The following is a 23,635-nucleotide window of genomic DNA, read 5'->3' on the forward strand; positions in this document are numbered from 1 at the left end:
GGGTGGATCTCAGCATCTGGATTCAGGTTAACTAGAAGCCAGACCCTCAGACAGCAGTTTTTAAAAGTATGCAATTATATACAGATCTGTGAGACCACAAGCATAAGTCCCACAGGCCACCAGAGCCTGGCAACCTGGAGCTGTCCGCTCAGCAGCAGTCACAAAATCAGGGCTCCAGACTAGTATATAAGTTCTTTACTGGAAGATATTTGTGAGCTGGATCAAGACAGAGGGAGACACCAAGATGGCGTCCACAGCCTACATTCCTTGAGAGCAGCTCCATAGTCCACTAGATGTGTGCCAAACCTGAAGCCTGTCCCTCAGGCCAAAGCTCCAGGACAAGAAAAGAGGCCTCCTTCACAGAAAGACTGAGGGGGAGGGGGTTATGCCTCAGTGCACTGCCTGTGCAGTGCCCTGGGAGTGGTAGCCTGTCATGAACCATCTCTCCAATTGCCACAGTCTCATGCGACCCAGGAATGCAAGCACCCCTGGTCACCAGAGCCAGGTGATCAAGGGGTATCCCCAGGGCAGCAGCCACAAAAAACAGGGCACTAGACATAAAAACCACAGCACCAGACACAGGTAAAGCTCCCCTCCAGGAGACACTGATGCTCTGGAGAGTGGCAGAGGGTGAGCATGAACATAGTACCCATCCTCCAAGGTCTCTGGAAAGGGTTACACTCAGCCCCTAGATGTGTGTTTAATTAGAAGCCTGCCCCTCAGGCCACAGTCATAATGATTAGTTAATAAACCTCCTTCACAGAAAGACCAAGCTCTTGGGTCTGTTGCTTCTTGCTGTGCCCTGGGGGTGGTAGATATTTAAGAAGTCTTTCTCAGGACTTCCCTGGTGGTGCAGTGGTTAAGCATCTGCCTGCCAATGCAGGGGACACAGGTTAGAGCCCTGGTCCGGGAAGATCCCACATGCCGCAGAGCAGCTAAGCCCGTGCGCCACAACTACTGAGCCTGCACTCTAGAGCGCGCGAGCCACAACTATTGAGCCTGCGTGCCGCAACTACTGAAGCCCATGTGCCTAGAGCCTGTGCTCTGCACCGCAACAAGAAACCCACGCACTGCAACAAAGAGTAGCCCCTGCTCGCTGCAACTAGAGAAAAGCCCACGCGCAGCAACGAAAACCCAACGCAGTCTAAAATTAATTAATTAATTAATTAATTTTAAAAAAAGCCTTTCTCCATTGCTTAATGTCCTATGGGACCCATGAATATAAGCCCCACTGGCCACAAGAGCAAGGTGACGTAGAGGTGTCCCTGGCAGCAGTCACAAAATTTGGGATACCAGACAGGGGTATGAGCTTCTTTCTGGGCAACACTAAATATTACAGTCCCACAGGACCAGGAACACAAACTCCCCTGACCTCCAGAGCCAGGCGATCAAGAGTTGTCCCCTGGGTGCAGCCACAAAAATCAGGGTGCTAGGTGCATGTGAAAGCTCCAGATTTAAAGTGAAAAAGGCTCATTTGCTTATATTAAAGTGTTGGCCTGAGGGGCAAGCATCTAACTTAACATGCACATCAAGGAGCCTGCTGGAACCCTCTTCGGCAATGGAGACGGGCAGGCTATCTTCACTCTCTTCCTTCACTGTGCTCAATATTGACTTTTAAGAAATCAATTTTTTTTTTTCTTTTGAGGGTTTATGTGATGAATACAAATATTCCACCATTTATCTTCTGCTACGTACCTGGCACGTGTTAAGTATTGTGTTAATTATTTTTATATTAATTACCTGATTTAATCTTCATGACAAACACATGAGGTCAGTATAGGTCATCAACTCCATTTGAAGAGGACAAACTTATAGCTAGAAAATTTAAATAACATGTCCAAATTCACAGAGTTAGAAAATGGCAGTAGTAGAGGTCAAACCCTGGTGCCTTCAGTAAATATTAATTAAGCCCCTGTGATGTCTCAGACACTGTGCTAAGTACCTAGGTGCTGGGGTGATTAAAAACAGATACAGTCTAACCTTCTGTATGGTCAGCCCACTCAAGATGGCTGTTCTCTTGCTCTCTGTACATCCCCTGCCTAACCGGTGCCTGTTTCACCTACACCCTACTCACCTGACTGACCTTCCTACGTACTTGCCCCAGGCCCAGCTGGTGATTGTTCTTATCAAAGGGGCACTGAGGGGCATGCCTCTCTGCTGGTTTCCCTGGTAACTAATGAGCCCGCCTGATGTGAATTCCCCTACAACTGGTAATCTCTCCTTCCCCTGGAAGCGAAGACTGCTACCATGTCCTGCCTGCCATCCACCACATATGGTGGGGTGTCACTCCAGGACCTTGCTTCAGATGTGTAAGCTCCCTCATCCATTAAACCATTGATGTCTCTGTTGCAGTCTTTGGTCTTGAAGCTGGGCAAGCACAGCCCTTGTAGGACTGTGGGGTGCAGCCCAACACCTTCATCTAACAAGGAAGATGAATAGAAATCCATTGTACAAACCAACACGTGTTAGAATAGCAGCAAACCCAAGGCTAGAAAGAAAAGTTACATGGCACTTGCAGAGCTTTTAACAGAGGGATTTGACCTAGTCAGGGAGCTTGGGAAATGCTTCCTTGATGTGCCTGGAGAACATCAAATCTTGGCAGAAGGATGGTAGGAACCATGAGGGACTAAGAGAAAGCTAATGTGACTGTGGCAGAGAGAGCAAGGGTAAGAATGTTATGTAATACAGCTGGAGAGGGAGACAGGGCCAGGATATGCAGAGCCCTGTGAACCAAAGTGAGGAATTTTGTCTTTCTCCTAAGAGCAATGGAACCTCATTGAGCTACTAAATTAGGTATAAGTTCCCTTCCTCATTTAGCCAGTGGAAATGAGGTCAAGTAAACACTCACCTTATGGAGAGGGGAAGAAACAGAAGAAAGAAAGGGACAGTGTTTATGCTTTTTCTTCTTTAGGGTATTGGCCTAACCACAGCTTGTTAGCGATAAGGTGAATGGCCTTTGGTGACAAACCTTCCATGAAAACCCACAGAGAGCCCAACCTGGCTTCTAAAACTCTTTGCCACTGGAAATCTTGCACCAGTTCTCATTTTCAAAACACAGTTACATGATAAACAGATGAGTTTTACTTGCTTTGTCTACAAAGCAACAGATTTTAAAGTGCCTACTTACCCAGGGTGGTGGTTAGTAAGACTAAACATGCTTATAAATCAAACACAGCAATGAATAACTACTGATTTCCTGCCTTTTAAGTTATTGCTGGTGTTTTGAATGATGTGTGGGGAGTTTTCTCTCTTTGTTAAAGGATCCCAGGCCCTTTGAGATATACAAGGTTCTTAGAAGAAATAAAGAAATAAAAATGAGGCAAGTCAAAGGTTGGTTTCATTCCTTTTATTGAAGTGAGCAGATGTTCATCACCTCTGAGACAAAACTGTAAAATAAGAGAAAGGACTTGAACATCTAAGGTTTTCAACCATTTCCAGTACAATCAGAAATTTTGTGCTTACTTATGGTGACTGAACATACTATTCTGGTTTTATGAATATTAATAAGTTTTCGAACTTGAAGAAGTTTCTTTATAGATTAAAAAGTAAAAGAGGCTCAAGCTCAGTTCCCCATACTTCAAGAAGGACAAGGCTCTTCTAACAGCTGAAAAAAGCTATCTTTGACTCTTCTGAGCTGGCCTCTCCCAAATCTCCACTCTCTTCTCTGATGTCTCTCCTGTACTTTATGTGGTAGTTTTAAAATACATCCACAGGTTCTTCCAAATTCCTCCTTCCAAAAGGTGGGACTTAATTTTGAGGGTGGGTTAAACTTCTTCACTCGCTTTTAACAAATGGAATACGGTGGCAGTCTGTGACTCCTGAAAACTAGGTCATAAAAGATATGACAGCTTCCTCCTTCCTCTCTTTCTTGCAACACTCACTCTGGGGGAAGCCAGCTGCCATGTTGTGAGGACCCCTGGGGCCCTGTGAAAAGGCCCACACGTGGGGAATGGAGGCTTCCAGCCAACAGCTACATGAGTGCGCCATCTTGGAATTGAACCCTCCAGTTCTAGTCAAGCTTTCTGACGACTGTAGCCCCAGCCAATATCTTGAGTGGTCCTGAGCTAGAACCACCTAACTAACCTGCCCCCAAATTTTTGGCCCATAGAAACTAAGAAAATAAAGGTTTGCTGTTTTAAGCCTCTGTATTTTGGGATAATTTGTTTTACAGAAATAGATAACTAATACACCATATAATATATAATAGTAACAAAAAAATTACTAACACTTGCTGAGTTTACTAGAACATAATCTCCTCACAAAAAGGAATCATGTCTGTTTGTCTCACCACTGGAACCTCCGTGCACCGGCCCAAGGTCAGTACTCAATACATATTTGTTGATTCAGTGAATGATAAGACCTTAGTTACATGACTGGTATTATGTTATTCACTTTACACATATTTTCTCATTTAATTCTTACAGCTATTCTATAAAGTGTATTTTTTATCCTTGTCTTACAGATAAGTAATCCAAGGCTTAGCAAGATGATGAAAGTAGATTCTGGCATCCTGTGACTCTAGGACCTGAGGCTCACAGGGGAGTCTAGAGCAGTCCCGTGGACTTAAGGTCCAGCCACACTGACATGTGTTTTTGCACCTGCTGTTCTATCAGCTAGAGACTTGTTCTTCCCATACCTCTCCTTAGAACTCCAACAGCTGGGCCAGAATATGCCAAAGCTCCCATGGAGATGCCATCTGCTCCAGTAAGAAAGCATGAGAACAAGTTGAGCTGGTTAGGATGGGAAGACTCAGGTCTGCTTCTAGAGGGGGGAGGATGGACAGGACCTGCAGAGGGCAAATAGGAATCAGCCACTATCTCTCTTAGCAGAGCCTTCCTCTCTCCAGATGGTTCCATACAAGTCAAATCTCCAGTATTGGCGGCGAGGCCTCAGGCTGGTTCAGAACCACAGAAACCAAATGCCCAGACTTAGGCAAGATCTGCAAGACTCTACGTGAATTCTCCAAACACAGCACACCCTGGGGATTAAATTCTAAGGCTCCAAGTCCCTGTATTGCATTCCTGGCCCCTCACTAAGCCTTGATGGAAAAATGTTGAGTTGTTGAAAACAAGGTTGAAAGAGATTAACCTACTAAATCCAATCAACAATCAACATGCGGAGAACACCAACCAGAAATGTTCATGTCTAAATACACAGTATCTTTGTGGTAACCTACTTTTTCCTTTCAAAACATAAAAATCTGCAGTACTAATGTAATTTATGTGGAGCTTGAGAGTTTCATTTTGTGCTGTTTTGGAGCTTTTTGCTTCATTTCATAAAATGCTGTGGCTCTGTGATGAGATATTTAAATTTGGAAATAACCTTACCAAACTTTGTTCTTATAACTGTATCTAGTGCTACCTTTAAGATGGCTAATTTTTTGTGAAAATTAAGTTTTGAATAGATTTCTAGAAGCTTGTATAGCCCATAAGAGAATCTCAAGGTAATGCATTTTGATACTTTCCCAATGAGCAGCTTATTTTTCTGGTGGGAAAAGAGGGAAACAGGGAACAATATTATTTGTTTGAATGTCAAAATAATTTTTAGAAGACTATATAATGACACAGAAAGAAGCTCACTCTACACTACAAATAAGAAATAGTATGTATATTATGATGCTCTTATGTTAAATATAGAGAAAGATTTATGTTTACATATAGAAAAGACCAGGATAGATGTGAAATATTAATAGTTAGCACCCCCTTCCCTCCACCCATCCATTCCTTCCTTTCAATGTCTCTTCAGTGCCTATGTGTCAGGCACTGACTTAGGTTCCAAGTGTCCAAAGATAAGAGTCAGTTCTGCCCTCAAGTGCCTCAAAGTCCAATGAGAAACTCAGTGAAGTAAACAATTGGAAAAAGCCAGATGCATAAAAGGCAGTAGAGCATAGTGGTTCTGAGAACTCACCCTTGTGATCAACATGGATTTGAGTCCAAACCACATTTTTACACTTACTATGTGCACTGAAGCAAATTTTCTCACTTCTCTAAGTTCCAGTGTCCACATGTGCAAGTGGGGATAAAAAATACCTACCTCACAGGACAGTTGTAAGGAATAAACAGGAAGCCTATGAGTGTGAAGGGTTCAGCATAGACCCAGCTATAGTAAGCACTCAATAAATGGCCAGCATTGGCTTTTATCATAGATGGCAGAGCGGGAGCTCAGAGGAAGCTTACAGGTTCCTGAAGATCAAAACCCCTGAACTCATAGTCAAATGACTAACCCTGAACTAGTAATGATAAACCTAGGGTTGGTATGTTTTGCAAACCCAATCATTGGGCAAAAGCTGCCATTGTTACCTTACAAAAATTTCCATAATCTACAACATCATGCAGCTCCTGTTTGAAGGGGACACTTTTTTTTCAAATCTTTTAGCTTCACCCATGTCTGTGGCCTCTTCTGAAAGACCCTGAGGTAGCCCCCTACCACATGGCAAATCTAAAACCAGCTCAAAGACCACCACCAGAGACCCTTACTTCCAGAGGTAGTGTGGTGAGAGAGTGAAAGCCCAGTCCCTGGAGTCAGGCAGCCCCGAATCAGAGCCCAGGAACATTGAACAAGTGAAATGTGCCAGCCCCTCTGTTTGGCATGAGAGTGAAAATAACTACCTCATGGGTTTGTCATGGAAATGAAATGAAGGCCACTAACCCAGTAACCACCACTTGGCACATGCTCTGCAAATGCTGGTTTTCTTTCTTTGTCAATAAAGACGATGTATTGACCGTACACACACAGACTTGTATGACTCTGCCGCTCAGTGCCAACATGCTCTCATTCTCTCGTCATGTAGTGCAAACAAACCTTTCAGATGCTTTTAAAAGTGAAGCCCAGCTGAACTAACTAACTATGTTTTGAGGGGAAGGTGCACACCTCCCACTCATTTTAGGTATCATCAGACAATACTGACAAGAGGAGACACGACATTAGTCAAATCGATTGGGTTTCATTCACTACTGTTACCCAACAGTCTGAATGAAAAAGCCTGTTCAGCCAAATGGTCCTAGTTTCATTAGAAACTATACTAAAATTTTGCAATTGAAAGGTGAAGATACTCCAATGAAAGCAAAATGACCCAAATATTTCATTCATCCATTTATGTAGATGCCCAGTCACTTGGCAACTAGCAGATACATGTATAACACTATCCTACAAAAAGATGTACAGCAATAACCTTTGTTCCCACAAAGAGAATTTGGTAGATAAAACATGTCTTTGATCTCTCTTTATGGGGCTGCATACCCTGTCAGCTGCAAATACTCACAGGTGTTCTCTGTTCTCCCTGACACAACTCAGCTCTTTGGTATACACCTGCTCTCCACTGAATCCTTTTCTCAGAGAATACCAATAACTTCTTCATCAACAAGACAATAGGCTTTCTTCACCCCAGCTCTTAGTCGATTTGATTTTTTTCATGGCTTCTAACACAGTTGACTGCTCTTTTCTCGAATTTCTCTCATCCTTTGATTTCTCTCCAAATTCACTTGTGTTGCTTCCCTTTAATTCATCATCTTCATTGTTGGCAAAGTTATTTATTGAAGATCCAGTTCTGCCCATATTATTCTCTTGTTTAGCATCCTTCAGCGTTTGCCTACGGCCTATGGGATAAAGTACAATTTCCCCGCTACTACATAGAAAGGCCCTTTGAATCTTGCTCCTGTCTGTCCTTGCAGCCTGGTCCCCTATTAGTCCCCTTAGAAACTTTATTGTCCAGTGATGTGAAAGGGCTTCTCTTCAAGTTGGTCACGCTTCTCCAACCCTCCACTCCTCCGCTTACATGGGCTAAGCCAGATGAAGATCTTTGACTTCCTGAAAATTCCTGGGCTCAACATCAACTCTGCCACCTCTTTGCTGTATGCCTGCTTCCATCTCTAGTTTTGAGTTGCTTTATAAGAAGAACGCATTTTCTCTTGATACCCTAAGGCCTAGCACAATGCCTGGTATGTTATAGGAAAACAAATCAAACTTTGTCGGGTAAACAGGGTTCTGTTGGTTTACCTCTGCAATTTCTCAACCATCTTTATCCTCGTTCCCATTCTCTCTGTTGTCTCCCAAACTAAAGAGTTAAGTCTTTTACTTAGACTGTCACAAAGCCTTTTACTTATTTTCTCCTGTGTTCTACGTTTCCTCACTAATATCCATCTGAAACAGAGAAGCCAGAGTAACATTCCCAAAGTATTATTTGCACATGGGTGGTTGGTAAATAGCCACTGATCCAGTCCTGCAAGGATGGCCTACCCACCTAGCTGCCACCACCGTCTCCCTCCCCAGACTTCAAGTTGGAGGAACTTGACACATCAGAGGAGTTCTAGTACCTGCCCCACAATAAGACCAGCATTGATTTCACTGAATTCGTGTTCAGTCTACACATCAGTATCTGCTTAGAAGCTGTCAATGCCAGGGGACCTAATTACCGCTCCTTACCATAAAAAGAAACGAAATCGGTTAAAAGTTAAAAAGAAATTATTGTTTCCAGACCTATGTAGTATATGGAGCAGAAAGAACAAATGGAATAGTAACTTTACATATTATTACAAAACCTAAGAAAAAAAAGGAAATAGCCCATTCACTACATACTGGATTTAATAAGAAAAGGCAAGAATAAAGCAAGTAATACTTTGACACACCATGAGCTAAATTTTTAAATAATATACACATGTTTTTATAATAAAAGTTTTTTATAAAAAAAAAAAAAGAAGCTGTCAACGCTTCATATAACCTATCAAATAAAGTCGACATTTCTTGGCAGAGTATCAATGCCCTTCATAATTGGATCCCATTTGCAGCTGTACTTACAAATAATACATGTGAAATTCTATACAAGTACATCTTAAAACTTAATATGCATATGAATCATTTGGAGGATCCTGCTCAAAATGTAGATTGATTCAGGAGGGCTGGAGTGAGGGCCTGAGACTCTGCATTTCTAACAAAGGTCAGGTGCTATTGATGGTGTTGCTCCCCAGGCCACAACTTTGAGTAGTGAGGGATTCACCTCAAAGCCACCTCTGTGCCTGTGCTCCTACTATGACTTCTGTCTGGAATGCCCTCTGGGCTCCATTAGTTAATTGGTTAATCCCTCAAAGTCAAGTTCAAATACCACCTCCTCACTAAAATGTTCTCTTATCTCCTGAAGTAAATAGGAACTCTGTCTTCTTGGGATTCTTGTATGTTTGCTATGGGAAAGCAATCATCCAAAAGGCATAACTAGCAAAGTTGTCACATATATTTCCATCTTAGGACAAGTTTTATTGTTTTCCTGTAAATGGACCCAAACGTACCCTAAAATGACCTGCACATTCATGACTAGTTCTACATAGTAATGAAAGTACAATGGAAGGCTCCCATTCATTCACAATAAAATAATCAGAAAAATGTGAACAACCTAGAATGTGAAGAATTGCATGATAATTATTTATGTTCATAGTAATAAACGCAGAGGCGTAAGGAGCTTAAAATAGCTTCTGAATCATCAAAGAAAGATTAAAATTATATTCAGCATGTTTTAGTATTAAGTGAATTTGTGTTCTAATTCTCTGAAAACTGACATTATGGTCTGTGCATGTGTACATGTGTGTGTGTATGTGTGTGTGCATGTATAGGTATGATATGTTCTGATTCCTTGAAAATATATATGGAATATATGATTATCTTTTTTAGTTACAGGCAATATTCAGTACCCTTAGCACCAACTCTATGGCCACCATTCCTATAACACACACACACACGTACACACACACGCACACACCATTTCTCAGGGCAAAAGATTTAAAAGCTACTGTACTTCCTAAATTCCCCAAATAAACTCCTCAAAGCTTTCATTTTTTGTCTAACATTGAGACCCAACCATTATCTGGACTGAGCCTAGACATTGGTTGCTTATCCATTTTTTGGTTTTCCCATAATGAATGCATATTGTTCTTCATTCCATAGAGATTTGCAGTAGATTACAAACACACACAATAAAATTTCAAAAGCAGATGAAATTAAATATGCAGAAGAAAACACAGTGGTTCAATATGAATGAAGCCAGGAAGAGTGGCTGCCTGAATTTGTGTCTCATAAGGTGCTGCCTATTCTTCAACCTGGAACAAGCATGTGGTACCTGCAGGTTTGCCTTCCACATCCCCATCCTCTTCCTTTTTGCCTTCCTGCAGCCCATCAGGGCAGATGGCAAGGGTTCTCATCTTCCTCCTCTCTGGGGCTTGTCCTACACATGCCTTCCCTTGTCCAGAGGTAGCATAGACCTCTCTGTCTTCCCTGGGATTTTATCAGAAATTGTTGTTTCATTTACTAGGAAGAATAAATCACACAGTTGTTTCATATTAAAAAAAAAAAAAGTTGCATTCAATACATTCTGCCCCTAATAACCCTCCTCCCACTCTAAGGACATGTCCTTTTGTCTAGGAATCTAACTCTTTCCAAGAAAGTAGGAAGTAGTTATTGTCTTGCATTTGTGTCTTGGTCCATCTTCCAAGCCCCCAGAGACTGGCCAGATGAACCTCGTTATTGGCTGAAAGTCTCACTTCCTATCAGTGCGGGTCCTTTCTCATTCTCCAAAGAAGCTTGACTTTCCCAACACTGGCTCCATCTTCGATGGAATCTAGCCACACAATCAGGCCAAGTTTTCCTCTGCATGGACTCCTGCAGACACTGCCTGCCACCTCATCCTCTCTGCTGCCTCCAAAGCCTGGCTCAAGAAAGAGGCAGGTGCTAGCTGAGCACTGCTCCAACCCCGGCTTCCCAGGAGCTCTCATGCTGTCACCCCCAACTCCTGCACTCCACCTCTCACCCAGTTACCTTTGTGGGAGGTCTTCCCCCGGACATTTAATAATTTGTATATCACATGCATCTGTATTTCACAGTGTTGACCTGATAAAAATTGGAGAGTCAGTGAAGCCTGGGTCAAAACCCAGAGAGAAGATGTGCAGGCCCGGATGCAGGACTGCAGGACTGTCAGAGAAAGAGGAAAGGGAGGGTCATAGATCTTTATCTCCAAAGTCCCTTCATGGATTCTTAGTCTTTGAAAGATGAGGTCCCTTCCTAGAAAAGAAAACAAACCCAACTCCATGGCGTAACCCTAGGTCAACAGTGAAGGGCCTGGGACAAATTTGGGATGACCATGCTGGAAGGGGGAAGACTGGAAGCCATTGCCAGGCAAGAGGGAAGACCCAGAGTGAACCCTCTGAGTGTGCAGAGATGCTGGAGGGCAAGTGTTCCACAGTAGAGACCAATGTCAGCAGAAGGCCCAGGGTGTCATGATCAGTAGAAGGAGTGACTATATCTTAGTCCTAAAAAGTAGGAGCGAAGAGCTTCTTTCCTAAGGATCAGGAAACTGGATGGAAGCAGGCCAGACCCGGGGTCTTGCTGAGTGAGGCTCATCCACAGCAGCCATGAGTCTTCCAGCCACTGAGCACTCAGTGCCCACAGGCTATACTGGGTCCCCTCCATGCCTGACCCATTGCCTGTGGACAGCGCACTGTTTTGGCCCTAGATATTGTAAGCACCTGAATGGAGACTTGGACTTTCATGAGAGGAGGGGAGACCTTGCATCATGGGAGAATTTCATCCATGAGCGAGTTCTCAGCACCACGTCAACTGCCTATCTGATCACCAGGAGAGGTCACGTGACAATGTGTGTTTCATTATTCTTTTCTTCTTGCAACTGGAGAACATTCTATTATTGATAGAATTGGAAGGAACTGTGGAAATTACAGGATACAAGGCAACCATTTTACAGAGAGGTAAATAGTGGACCAGAAAGTTTAAAGCCTTTGCCCAAAGTCTAAGGGCTAATCAACAGATAGGCTAAGACCAAAATCTAGGTCTCCCGATTTCCAGGTCCAATGTTCTTTCCACTGCATTAAAAAATGCTTCAACACACATAAGTAAATGGAAATAGAATTGGATTCTTTTTTTAAAGCCAAGACTTCAGTGGGTGAAGCTCAAGAAGATCTTGTTTCACTCATTCATTTTATTCCTCTTTATCAGATGCCCACTCTATACCAGCACTACTGGGAAAAGGAGCTAAAGGTGGGAGCAAACATATGCCAATGTGATCTATGAACCTCAGACACTAAGCAAATATCCATGCAATCAAATCATACCATATCTCATTTTCTTTCTTTCTTTCCCTCTTTCTTTCTTTCTTTCCTTCATTTTAGAGTAGCGGCTAGATGTGGCCCATGGACCATAGTTTGTTAACCCCTGTTCTTTTATTTATTTACTTATTTATTTATTTATTTATTTTAATTTTTGGCCACACTGCATGGCTTGTGGGATCTTAGTTCCCCCAATCAGGGATCAAACCCATGCCCCCTGCAGTGGAAGCATGGAGCCCTAGCCACTAGATTGCCAGGGAATTCCCAACTCATTTATTTTAAGAATCGACTATTTTCTTTTAAACATATCAGCATATCCAATATAAAGTCTCACTGTACCATTAATGTGTCTTACCATCGAGATGGCCTGGAAGGGAGCCAATTTCCTCCAGAGAGTATTTTCCATTTGTTTCTTTCACCCAGAGCTACTCCCAACATGAAACCTCTTTTAAACTACATTCTCTGTTTGAGCTTTTCTGGACCACACTTGCATTTGGACTTCAGACCAGAAACCTGCGTGATGATCACCTCCTGGATCAAATTACCAGGAGAGAGTTTTTTTCTTTTTCCCACCAGGGCTAGGGTTGAGTTTCCTTGCTGTCCCTTTCTCTGGGCTGGGTTTGTTTCTGATGTGCCCTTATACTGGTGGGCCAGCTTTGTGTGTGGAGTCCCATGCTAAATTACCTTGAGTTTTTTTTTTTTCCAAGTTCCTCAGAGGTACATACAATAATTGTGCATTTTACCATCAATGGCTTCTTTGGTTCTATAAAATACAGTGGTTATAGACTGTGATAAGAATTTTGAAATAGCAGTCCAAAGTGGCACAAGGAAGCATAAGAGAGCGACCTAATTTATAGTGAAGGCCCTATGAATAAGGGATATGTAAACTGTATGAGTTTGCTAGGGCTGCAATAACAAATAGCACAGACTGGGTGGTTTAAACCACAGAAATTTATTTTCTCACAGTTCTGGAATCTGGAAATCCAAGATCAGGTGTCAGCAAGGTTGATTTCTTCTGAAGTCATTTTTCCTTGTCTTGTAGACGGTCGTCTTCTCCATGTGTCTTCACATTGTCTTCCCTTTGTGTGCATCTGTGTCCTAATCTCCTATTCTTATAAGGGCACCAGTGCTATTGAATTACGGCCCACCCCAATGACCTCATTTAACCTTAATTACCTCTTTAAAGACCTTGTCTCCAAATACAGTCAGATTCTGAGGTCCTGTGGGCTAGGATTTCCACATGTGAATTTTGGGGGCACATAATTCAGCCCATAACAAAAACTGAGGTCTGGAAAATGGGACAAATGACCCAGGAGCTGAGCATTCCAGACAGAGGATCAGCCTGTGCAAAGTCCTCTTAGATAAGGAGGCCAGAGTTAGTTTTAAATTCCTTTAATGTGGTATCTCCAAAGTGTTTATATCCAAAGGAATAGAATGTCATTTCAATGAATCAGTTTCTCTTGAAATCTGAAATAGAAATACAATGGATTCTTGATTATAAATTACATTAAAAATCATATTTGTAAAAGTAAATAGGGTTATGCCCTCTGATTATAATTATCACCCACGATTTCCTCAGTCTGAAGTTGATTTTGTGCCCCGTTGCTGTGTTAAATGCCCTGTGAATTGACATGTGAATCTCTAACAAGATAAATTAGTGCCATTACATATGCCTTTTGGATGGAGAGGTATTAAAACCATTCCTTCTTACTGCCTTTTTAGAATAGTCTCATCTCCAGGGGCCGAGCATTCCAGATAGGGGGAACAGCCTGTGACATTGGAGAATAAATGATGATCTGTAACAGGATCACGGAAGGATGCTTTCCATCTGGTGTATGGAGGGTGCCCTTCCTCTCAGCCCATATTCTTTAATTTGGTGCAAAAGCCCATACTCATCCCAGCACTCCTCCAAAGGTACTTCCTGGGACTTCATAAAAGTGATGGTAAAAAGCACAATTCATATATTTAGACATGTGTGACTCTACAGCAAACAGGACCTGAGGATATCTCTGCTTTTACTGGGCTATCTCAAAACTGGATTTGAAATTCCAGTTTGTTGTTAGATTAGACAAAAAGAGTCTACTTGTATTTTCAGAGTTCTGCTATAATAGCTTCTTGATAGAAGCAAATGATTTACTACATTGGAGAAGTGCCTAGTTACAGTATAGCTCGTCAGATGAAAGGCATGATTCTTTTTTCAAGCAAGTGCTCTGCTCTTAAGTGACCAAAACACTCACATGAATTCCTAGGAGGGTGTTCAGCATTTTCCCTCATCTCTATCTGGGTTGTGTGACAAGCAGATATAAATGTCAGCTTACATTTGCTAGGCTAGAATGTAGAGCTCATGGAAGTTCCTTTGCAGGCAGGTCTTCCCCTGGGAGCAGGGGCACATTCTATTCAAGGAGTTGAGAGAGTTGTGGCAAGCTGCTTCTTTGTCACTCATCTGCCATTCTCAAATAGAAATAGGAGAGGTGGTCCCCAGGAATGAGTTTTGAGATGGCAGTCCCCCCACCTGAAGCCAAATCCTATGTTGAGTGGAAGAGGTGGGGAACTTCTCACCAGCTGCAACCCTAATTTTATCTCATCTGGACCATAGTTTGATCATTCTAGTCCCAAAGAAGAAATCTCCTCACCCTCTCTTCCCCGCTTCGTGCTACTGTGATTGTTTCATTCAGAGAAGAGCTTTGGCTCTGATAAAGAGCAGTGATGAGAGATCAATGGATCATTCATTCAAACAATAATTGTGCATTTTTCTTTCATTTTATTATTTATGCAAGTTAAAGTTCGTTGGTAACAGGAACTCTTGCAACTGTAAAATAGAGCTACATAGGTGTAAGAAGTCATGTAAACAGTTAATGAGCTTATTTCCAAAGTTAAAACTTTCATTGTAAATCAGTCTGTACTCAGGAAATAAAAATTATTAGTGTATAAACACAAATTCCATTGTGACCTTCGGGATGTCACCCTACTTCTTTATCTAGCAGTTTGAGTTCTCGTATTTGCAGTGTCACACAAACTGTACTATTTTATGTGCAGTTTGCATGAGTAAACCATCAGAGAATAAATTCTATCTTTAAATTAAAAAAAAAATCCTACTAGATGCTCCGTGCTGTTCTACATAGTAGCATATTCTGTTCCCCAAATCTCTTTTTGAAGCTGTTTGCTGTGTTCTGTATCTGAATCTTCCTTTTTCACTTCTCTTCCACCCTTCTAATCTTCCTTTTTATTTTAAGGTTTATATTATTGATTATTAGATCAAATAATTGCATTTGGTTTGATAAAAAAAAGGAGGCTTCAAAGTAATTAAATCCTGACTTCAACTGTGAATTTCAGGCTTAGTGGAACAAAGCAACTGTATTACGACAAAGATCAAAAATAAGGCAAATATTCAGCTGTTGCCGCTCTGAAGCACTCGAGAAAAGAGCCAACTAGCTGACACCATTTATTGACTTTATGTTCGAAAATAGTTGATTAAGCTTAAATCTGTCCCTTTCACCTGAAAAACTGTAGGCTTATGTAGAGAAATAAACCATTTATTTCAAAACTAAACTTTGAAGTTTGAAAATAAAAGCTAAAGAGTTGTGGCCCCTACACAAGGGCTCTTCTAACCTGGAGGGCTCGTCTGAATTTCAAAGGGAAATGCTAACAGGTGAGTACTCACTCCTTCATGCAAGGGCTGGGCTCCTGGAACCCAGCACTGCAGACAACGCAGAACCCGCCACTAATATACTCACCAGATAACTGATGGACTTCCCTGTGGGCAAGCTTAAGGCACAGGACCCTTGAAGGAAAATCATCCGATATTGCCCACCTATGATCCTGAGTCAAAGCCAGAACAAGTAATTCTTTCCTTTTTCCTCTGCCCTCCTCTGGCTGCCTGGAAGTGGCACAGACTCTGGGAAAGGGGCTTAGAAGGTGGAGCCACAGGAGGTGTAGAGCAGTGGTTCTCAAACTTTGCTGCATTGCTACACATTAGAACCACAAAGGAGTTTATTAAATATCTGACACCCAGGCCATGCTGGGGATATGGGTGTGTGTGTGTGTGTGTGTGTGTGTGTCTGTGTGTGTGTGTGTGTGTGTGTGTGTGTGTGTGTGTGTGTGTGTGTGTGTGTGAAGCAGGTGTTAGCATTTGTTGAAGACCCCCAGGTGTCTCTAATGCACAGCAAGTCTGAGACCAGAGGTAGAAGCGGTGTTTCTCAATTAGGCGGAGCCTGAGTGTCTGCATTTCTAGCAACCTCCCAGGTGGTGCCCAGGCTGCTGGCCCCCAGAATGCACTTTCAATAACAAGGTGTAGGGTTCGTCTCCCCATTCCACCCCCCAGTGCTGTCCTGGCAAAATAAAAGGAGCCAAGAGAAAAGAAAAGTGAGCCTGGGGCAGAAATTCTTGGTAGTTAGCTAAATGAGGCAGGGAGAGGGTGGAGGTGGGTAGGTGAGGTTATCTGGAGGAGCTCATCTCATTGCCACAGGCTGGAACAAAGGATAAGAAAATCTGTGCGTGACCCAGGAGGACAGAATCGCTTGCTATTTTGAGGTAGGACACCCGCTCCACCATGACAGCCGTTCCCTCCCCCCGCAGCCCAATACCACGCATGTGGGGAGAATTGGTTTGCCCTGTGCCTCTATCCAGAATGTCCAAATTCCTATGGCTCCCTGTAATTACACAGCCCAACAAGGAAAGGAAGGGCTTAGACCCCCTCCTCAGCATATAAAAATGCTCCAGCTTCTTGCATTTTAAACCAACCCCCAAGCCAACTCACCTCTTTGGACTCTGGGTTCCCTTGGAGCAAAACCTCTCTCCTTTTTTGCACACAGACAGCTTCAGAAAAAGAACCCATTGTATGCACCTACTGTCCACATTTCTCTTCTTTTCTATCCTGTCAGTATTTGACATACTGCAATTTTGCTCATCGTAAATTTTTTTGCATTACTTTTGAGTATTTTAGAATACTGCCTTAAAATATTATTAACCTTGAGTACTTAGTGTTTTGGCACCCCCCTCCCCTTATATTTTGCTCCCAGGGCAAATGCCTCACTTGCCTTACTCTAGTCCCAATCCTATTTTATTTATTCCTCAACCCGTTATGATCTGGCCTCTGCTCCCTGAACTGCAATAGAAGCTAACACCGAAAGGTTCATTTAAAAATCCTTGACGTGTCATTTTTTTAGAGAACATTTTTTCACTCCCTGTTTCAGTTGACATTTTTTGAGCATTTCAAACAAGTCAAACAAAATACTATTATTACCAAAAAGGTTACTATACTTATACCTAAACCTATTCCTAGAATGCATCTTGTTTCATTCCCTATTTTGTTTTATTTTATCGAATTATACTTGATTTACAATATTAGTTTCATGGTTACAACATAGTGATTCCGTATTTTTGTAGATCATACTCTATTTAAAGTTATTTTAAAGTATTGGCTATATTCACTGTGCCGTACAATATATCCTTGTAGCTTATTTATTTTATACATAGTAGTTTGTATGTACAAACTATCTTAATCCTAACCCCTATCTTGCCCCTCCCCTCATCTCTCTCCCCACTGGTAACCACTTGTTTGTTCTCTATATTTCTTTATTATTTTAATAGCACTTCTATACTTCCTAAAATTATAGCAGTTCTTAATTAAAAACCTTCCCAAGGTTATAGTATTGTTACCCAAACCAAAGTGAAAATGAATATCAGTTCAGACAGCCAAGGTTACAGGATCCAGTTAACCAACTGATTCTGGTTATGGCATAAACCCAGGTTTTTTTGCCAAGGCTATTCAAACCAAAGCCATGGACATCAGGCTGAAACTTTCATTTTGAGATAATCTTCTCTTTTTACATCAATTAAGAAAAAATTTAGGTTCATACTTTTCTTGCAGATTTTAGTTTTCAGTAGCCTGGAATTTTCCCGTTAAATGTTGAAATCTTTCTTGGCCAGCATGACATAGCTCATTGTCCTGTCATTGTGATAACCTAGTCTCTTGGCATTATTTAAAATGTATGGGTGCCGTACTAGTGTCTCATTATAATTCATGGAGCCATCTAGAGGTTTCATCTCCCAGGAAAGGTAGAATTAAGGCTGTGTAATGAGCGCTCCTTTTTAAGACACTTGGCCTTTTCGAGTCATCTTGGAACACAATTTGAAGCTCCGTTCTGCATAGTTACTGTGTGTGAGCACTGGTGCCAATAAGTCCCTCCTCCTCTTGGTTCTGTATATTTTCCCAAGGTGATTTGGTAACTCACAGTTCCCTATATTTCTCTTTCTCTACTTACACAGATAGACATTAATTTCATGCCTCTGTGCTAAAAGCAAACAGAGTTAATAGAAGGAATAAAATACCAACTTATGTTAACCTTTCATTAAAATTAATAAAAAATTAAACAGGTCCCTTTATAGTCAAACTTCTATGCTCATCCTAATTTCCTTTAGTATACTTTATATGAACTTTTTTCTTAATATCATTATGAAATTATGGCCTTGCACAAATTCATCATACTTCAAATAATCACAATTATTATACCCTTTTTGATGTTCAAATTTCAATTTGGCCACTGGAAGACCTCTAAGCTAGCTCTTTTGTCTTTTCAGCACTGTCCCTTGCATCTCTGCTTTCTGGTAACATATGGTATTCCAGGTTCATTCTACTGTGTGTGTGTGTGTGTGTGTGTGTGTGCGTGCGCACACCAGGAGTGCTAGTTTCATCCAGTGAAGTATTAGCAATCCAAATCTGGGCATTTAGGAGTTCATGTGAGAATAGGCAGTGAACAAACTGATACTGCTGTTGAGATACTTCTAGCAGGAAAAATGTTGCTTTTTAACATCCTGAGTTCACATTGATTTTTTTCTAATATTATTAACATAATTAAGTCACTGTATTTGACTCACATCATGAGGTTTTATCGACAATCTTTAAGACTTTCTAATATATTGCTGCAACAAATGACCTCAGCTTGAACCTTGTTTCTTTCATAGTTCCAGCCATGGTATTGGCTTTTGTGCTTGTCTTTGTGTCACACTGACATTCGAGGACTCTGAGCTTTTGTTCTTTGTACCTCATGGCCCTTATCACACTGATTTCCAATCTCATCCCAGATGACTTCTCAGCTGCTGGGAAATGTACCTAAGTGTTTCTTGCCCCTGAGGAGTAATTGTTCTGGATGGTGGCATGTTGATTTTCTGCTATTCGAAGAAAGGCTTGGCTTCAGTCATCTCGAAGACTCTTCTCTGTTTGAAATTCAGTTTTGGAGGACACCACATTTCCCTTTGTGCATATTTCCTCTGCCACCAGTTCTGTATCTGTCCCTGCAATTTTCAGCCATTGACTTCCAACACATTTTAGTACAGGAAGAAACATTTGGTCTCCGGATAGTCTCCTTAATGACAACATTGAAAGGACAGAAGCACCTTTTCCTCTGTCTCAATCTGGTTAATATATTTCCTTCTAGAAATTCAGGTTTTATTACATTTTTCACGAGGAGGTCCTCCTTGACTGGCGAACCGAGATTTGCTGATCCCTTTGTTCAAGTGATGTGGAACACTACAAGAGTTTGCTCTGGCTACACCCACGGGTTGGGTGGGGAGTGAGGGCCACACCACCTTGTGGGCTGTGCCAAAGACACCCTCTCCCCTTTACACTTAGGAAGGGGGCTCTGGACAAGGGAATGAGAGAACACTTGCTTAGAGAGATAAGAGCTAGAAAGTAGAGAACATAAAGGAACTTATATATGATCTCTTATTCAAAATAACCTTAGCAGGATGGAGTCTGGTTTTGGCAGCAGCCTAAGTTTCACTTTACGCCTTTGAGCTGGAACAGAGTGCATAAGAAATGTCAATTTGCAGGAGGTTTACCACGAAACGAGGCAATTTGGGTCCAGAAATAATACTGTATACATTTTAAAAATATCAGTGAATAAAGCAGAAACTAACACACCATTGTAAAGCAATTATACTCCAATAAAGATGTTAAAAATAAATAAATAAAATAAAAATATCAGTGAAAAAAATTTTTAAATTGTAATCCTAATGCATCTTTATTTTTTTAAATGGTAACTCAGAATGTATATGAATGTAAAATCTGCCATTTATGAGCCAGGCTCAATGCTAGGCACTTGACATTGATAACTCTTCCAGTATTCCTAACAACATGCTGGGACAGGTACTGTGGTTATAGTACTTTGTTATATTGTCTTAAAGATGAGTAAATGGAGGCTTAGAAAGGTTAAGTAAATTACCCTTGGTCATAAACTAGTAGGTGGTAAGTTGTGATTCCAATTCAGGTAGTCTAACTCTGACTCCAGAACATGGTCCTGAATATGTGTATTATGTGTATCATATGTGTGTATTTGTGTATGTGTGTGTGTATAACAAAAATTGGGTCATATCACACCTATAATTTGGAATACTTCTTCTCACTTATTAACTTATTAAGAGTATTTCCCCCTTCTTACAATGTTTTATAAAGGATCATTTTTAAATGGCTGAATACTGTCTTTTCTTGAAATTGTAAAGTTATTTTGCCAGTCACCTATTAATGAACATATAAATAAAGCATTGTACTTCTATTTTTGTATCTCTATTTTCTTAGGATACATCCATTGGAAGGGGATTACTGAGCCAATGGAAGGGGCCAGTTTGAGTACCCAGGTAAATATCACCAAATCACTATCCACAGAGTTTGTACAAATTCTTACCTCTGCCAGCAATTTTTTAGAGAAAACTTCTATCAAACTTCTACCACCACAGAAAATTTTCTTTAAAAAATGTTTTGCCATTTTAGTGGGTGAATAAAATATATATCTTGTTTTAATTAGTATCTGATTAGTTATGAGTGTGAATATTTAAAAATATTTATTAGATTTTGTATTGATTTAAAATTTCTGTGTGGATCCTCTGCCCACATTTCTTTTGGGGTATTAGAGTTTTACTTATTGATTTGTAAGAGTGCTTCATGTTTTAATGATATTATCCTTCTGCCCGGTTGCTAAATTACTTTTCCCAAGTTGTGATTTTATTGTTGTGAATGATGTTCCTTGATTTAGAGGAGTTCTAATTGTGTAATAGTAAAGTCTATTTAGCTTTTCCTTTGTAATTACTTCTATTGCTTTTATGCTTCGAATGTCTTTCCCTCTCCAGAAATCTGATAATTATTCACTTATATTTTTGTCTAGGTATGGTTCTTTAATCCATCTGTTTTAATTGTTGTTTTTGTTTTGGGCTGCTGCATGGTGAGGCTATAATTTCAGTTAATCAATTTTCTCAACTATTTGATGAATAAACTCTCCCATTTTTGTTGTGCTTATTTATTAAGCTGGAATATACACCAGAGTCTATCTCAAGGCCGAATGTTCTATTCTATCAATATATCTGTCAGTTCTTGAACTAGTACCATACTGCTTTGTTTGATGTTGCTTGCAATATGTTTTAATTCCTTGTAAGACATGCCTCCTTAATCTAATTGCCCAGTTTTCCTATTTTAATATGTTCTTCTTTTTTTTTTCTTACTTTTTATTCCTCTGAATGAACTTTAGAATCACTTATGTCATTAAGAAAGATAACATTGCCTATTTTTTGGTTTTCATCATGTCACTGAATATTAAACATGTCATTGCAAAATCATAATAGTATTTATTGTTCTTTTGTTGTGCCATCTTTGTCAGTTTTATATTAGTGCTACACTGACTTCATAAAATGAATCTATATATTTTCAGCTTTTGTTTTTATACTGGAAATATTATATAATATGAAATTATCTGTCTTTGTGAAAGTCTGAAAGTTATCACTAGTGAAATTTTCAGACAATGAGACATCTTTAGCAGTCTGAGAGTCAGGTACAATTTTCCATACAAATAATCATTTAGTTCAGTTTATCGAATTTATTAACATAGTATTTTAAAATAATATTTCCATATTTATTAAAATTTTCCTGTTTCTTTTCTACTTTTAAATCTTGTTTTTTCTCTTTTCATGTGTTCTTGAGTTGTGTTAAAAAAAAAAACAGTTCTTGAATTTGTGTATCAACTTTACTATTTCTATTTAAAAAAAATTTGTTCAGTTTTCTATGCTTATCTTTAGAAAATCTTTTCTTCTGTTTTCCTTGGTTTTGTTTTAAATACATTTTAATTATTTATAGTACACATCCTTTGAAATATATCTACTTTGTCTACTTTCTATAAAAGGCTCACATGAAATAATTGTATTCTGTCCATTTCTTCTTATATATCTTTGCTTTATATATCTGCATTATATATATATATTCCTTAGATATCGTCATTGAAGATTGCACATTTTTATGCACTCATTGACTCATTTGATATTTTTTGGCCTGTATCCATTCTTGTATGAATTTTATAATAATACCTTTATTTTTACTTCATTTCTATTTTTCTAGTAAATCTTTATTCATTCTTTTATTTTTAATCTAGTTGTGTCTTTTCTTTTGGATATGTTTCTTATGATTAGGTCACAGTTGGATTTTTTCTTAACCCAATCCTGAAGTCTTAGTATTTTAATACACGAGGTAAAATCATCTAAATTTATTGTTGTAACTGTCCATCTACTCATCCTGGATAATCATGTGGGATATCTGGGAGTTTTGCTCAGGCAGGGTTCAGAGGACCTGAGTTTGAACACTGACATGAGAAACAGCTGCAGGCATGAAAACAGGCAAACTCACACTTGGTCATAGGCAAGTTCATCTTACAAAGAAAGGAACATTCTAAATGTCAAGTTTGTGCAATCGATCAGAAATGTAGAACAGGAGCCAAATCAAAAAAATTTTAAAAGATCAGACACAACTGAGGAGTGGGTTCAGGAAACAGGGCTAGGAGAGCTTCCCAGAGGCAGGGCACCAGGGAGATTCAAGTGTTCTCAATCCTTTACTGTAAGTGATAACGAAGACAAAAAGCACGGCAACACCAAACAACATGTCGATTTTTTTTTTTTTTTTAAACTTCGAGGTCCATCCTAAGAGCGTGGGCTGTTCCAGAGGCAGATGGAAGGAGGCAGCACCATCAAATAACAGAGGCACCTGGTGTGTGTGTGGGGGGGGGGTCAGTTTAATTAATCATCCTTCTTAAACTTGCCCTTGATGTAGGTCACCCAGTCCAGAATCAGCCGCCAGTCGATGGACCACGGCAGCCCCACAGTGCCCACCGCACCCCACGTGCCCACGGTGGAAATCCAGTCTCCAGCCAATTCCCAGGAGCGCAGGGCAAGGAACCTGCTCTGCATCTCGGCACCATCCCAGCTCAGGGTGACCCAGTCCCCACTGGCTCAGGTGCCAACAACTCATTTTTTTTTTTTGATTTATGGTTAGGCTAAGCACTGGACTAATTTCTTTAGACAAAGATTTCCTATAATCCCCACAACTACCCTGTGAAGTACATGTTATTCAAGTTTTACAGACAGGAAAAGAGAGGCTCTGAGCAGGTGAGTAAATTTCCCAGACCAACATTAGTAAATGCTAGAACCACTTTCAAAAACCAGATTTCCCTTACTCAAAAGACCTTGATTTGAACCACTGTGTTATTCCGTTTTCTTCCCAAAGT

General features: G+C 40.5%; 1 protein-coding gene across 1 annotated transcript; it reads right to left on the reverse strand.

Moving 5' to 3' along the window:
* Positions 1–23,147: 23,147 nt before the first annotated feature.
* On the reverse strand, positions 23,148–23,318 carry LOC118888581 (cytochrome b-c1 complex subunit 10-like). Its single transcript, XM_036839821.1, has one exon. It carries the CDS (start codon positions 23,316–23,318, stop codon positions 23,148–23,150), a length of 171 nt encoding a protein of 56 aa, XP_036695716.1.
* Between the last annotated feature and the right edge of the window lie 317 nt (positions 23,319–23,635).

The sequence above is a fragment of the Balaenoptera musculus genome, chromosome 2 (genome assembly GCF_009873245.2).
Source record: "Balaenoptera musculus isolate JJ_BM4_2016_0621 chromosome 2, mBalMus1.pri.v3, whole genome shotgun sequence".
Classification (NCBI taxonomy): Eukaryota; Metazoa; Chordata; class Mammalia; order Artiodactyla; family Balaenopteridae; genus Balaenoptera; species Balaenoptera musculus.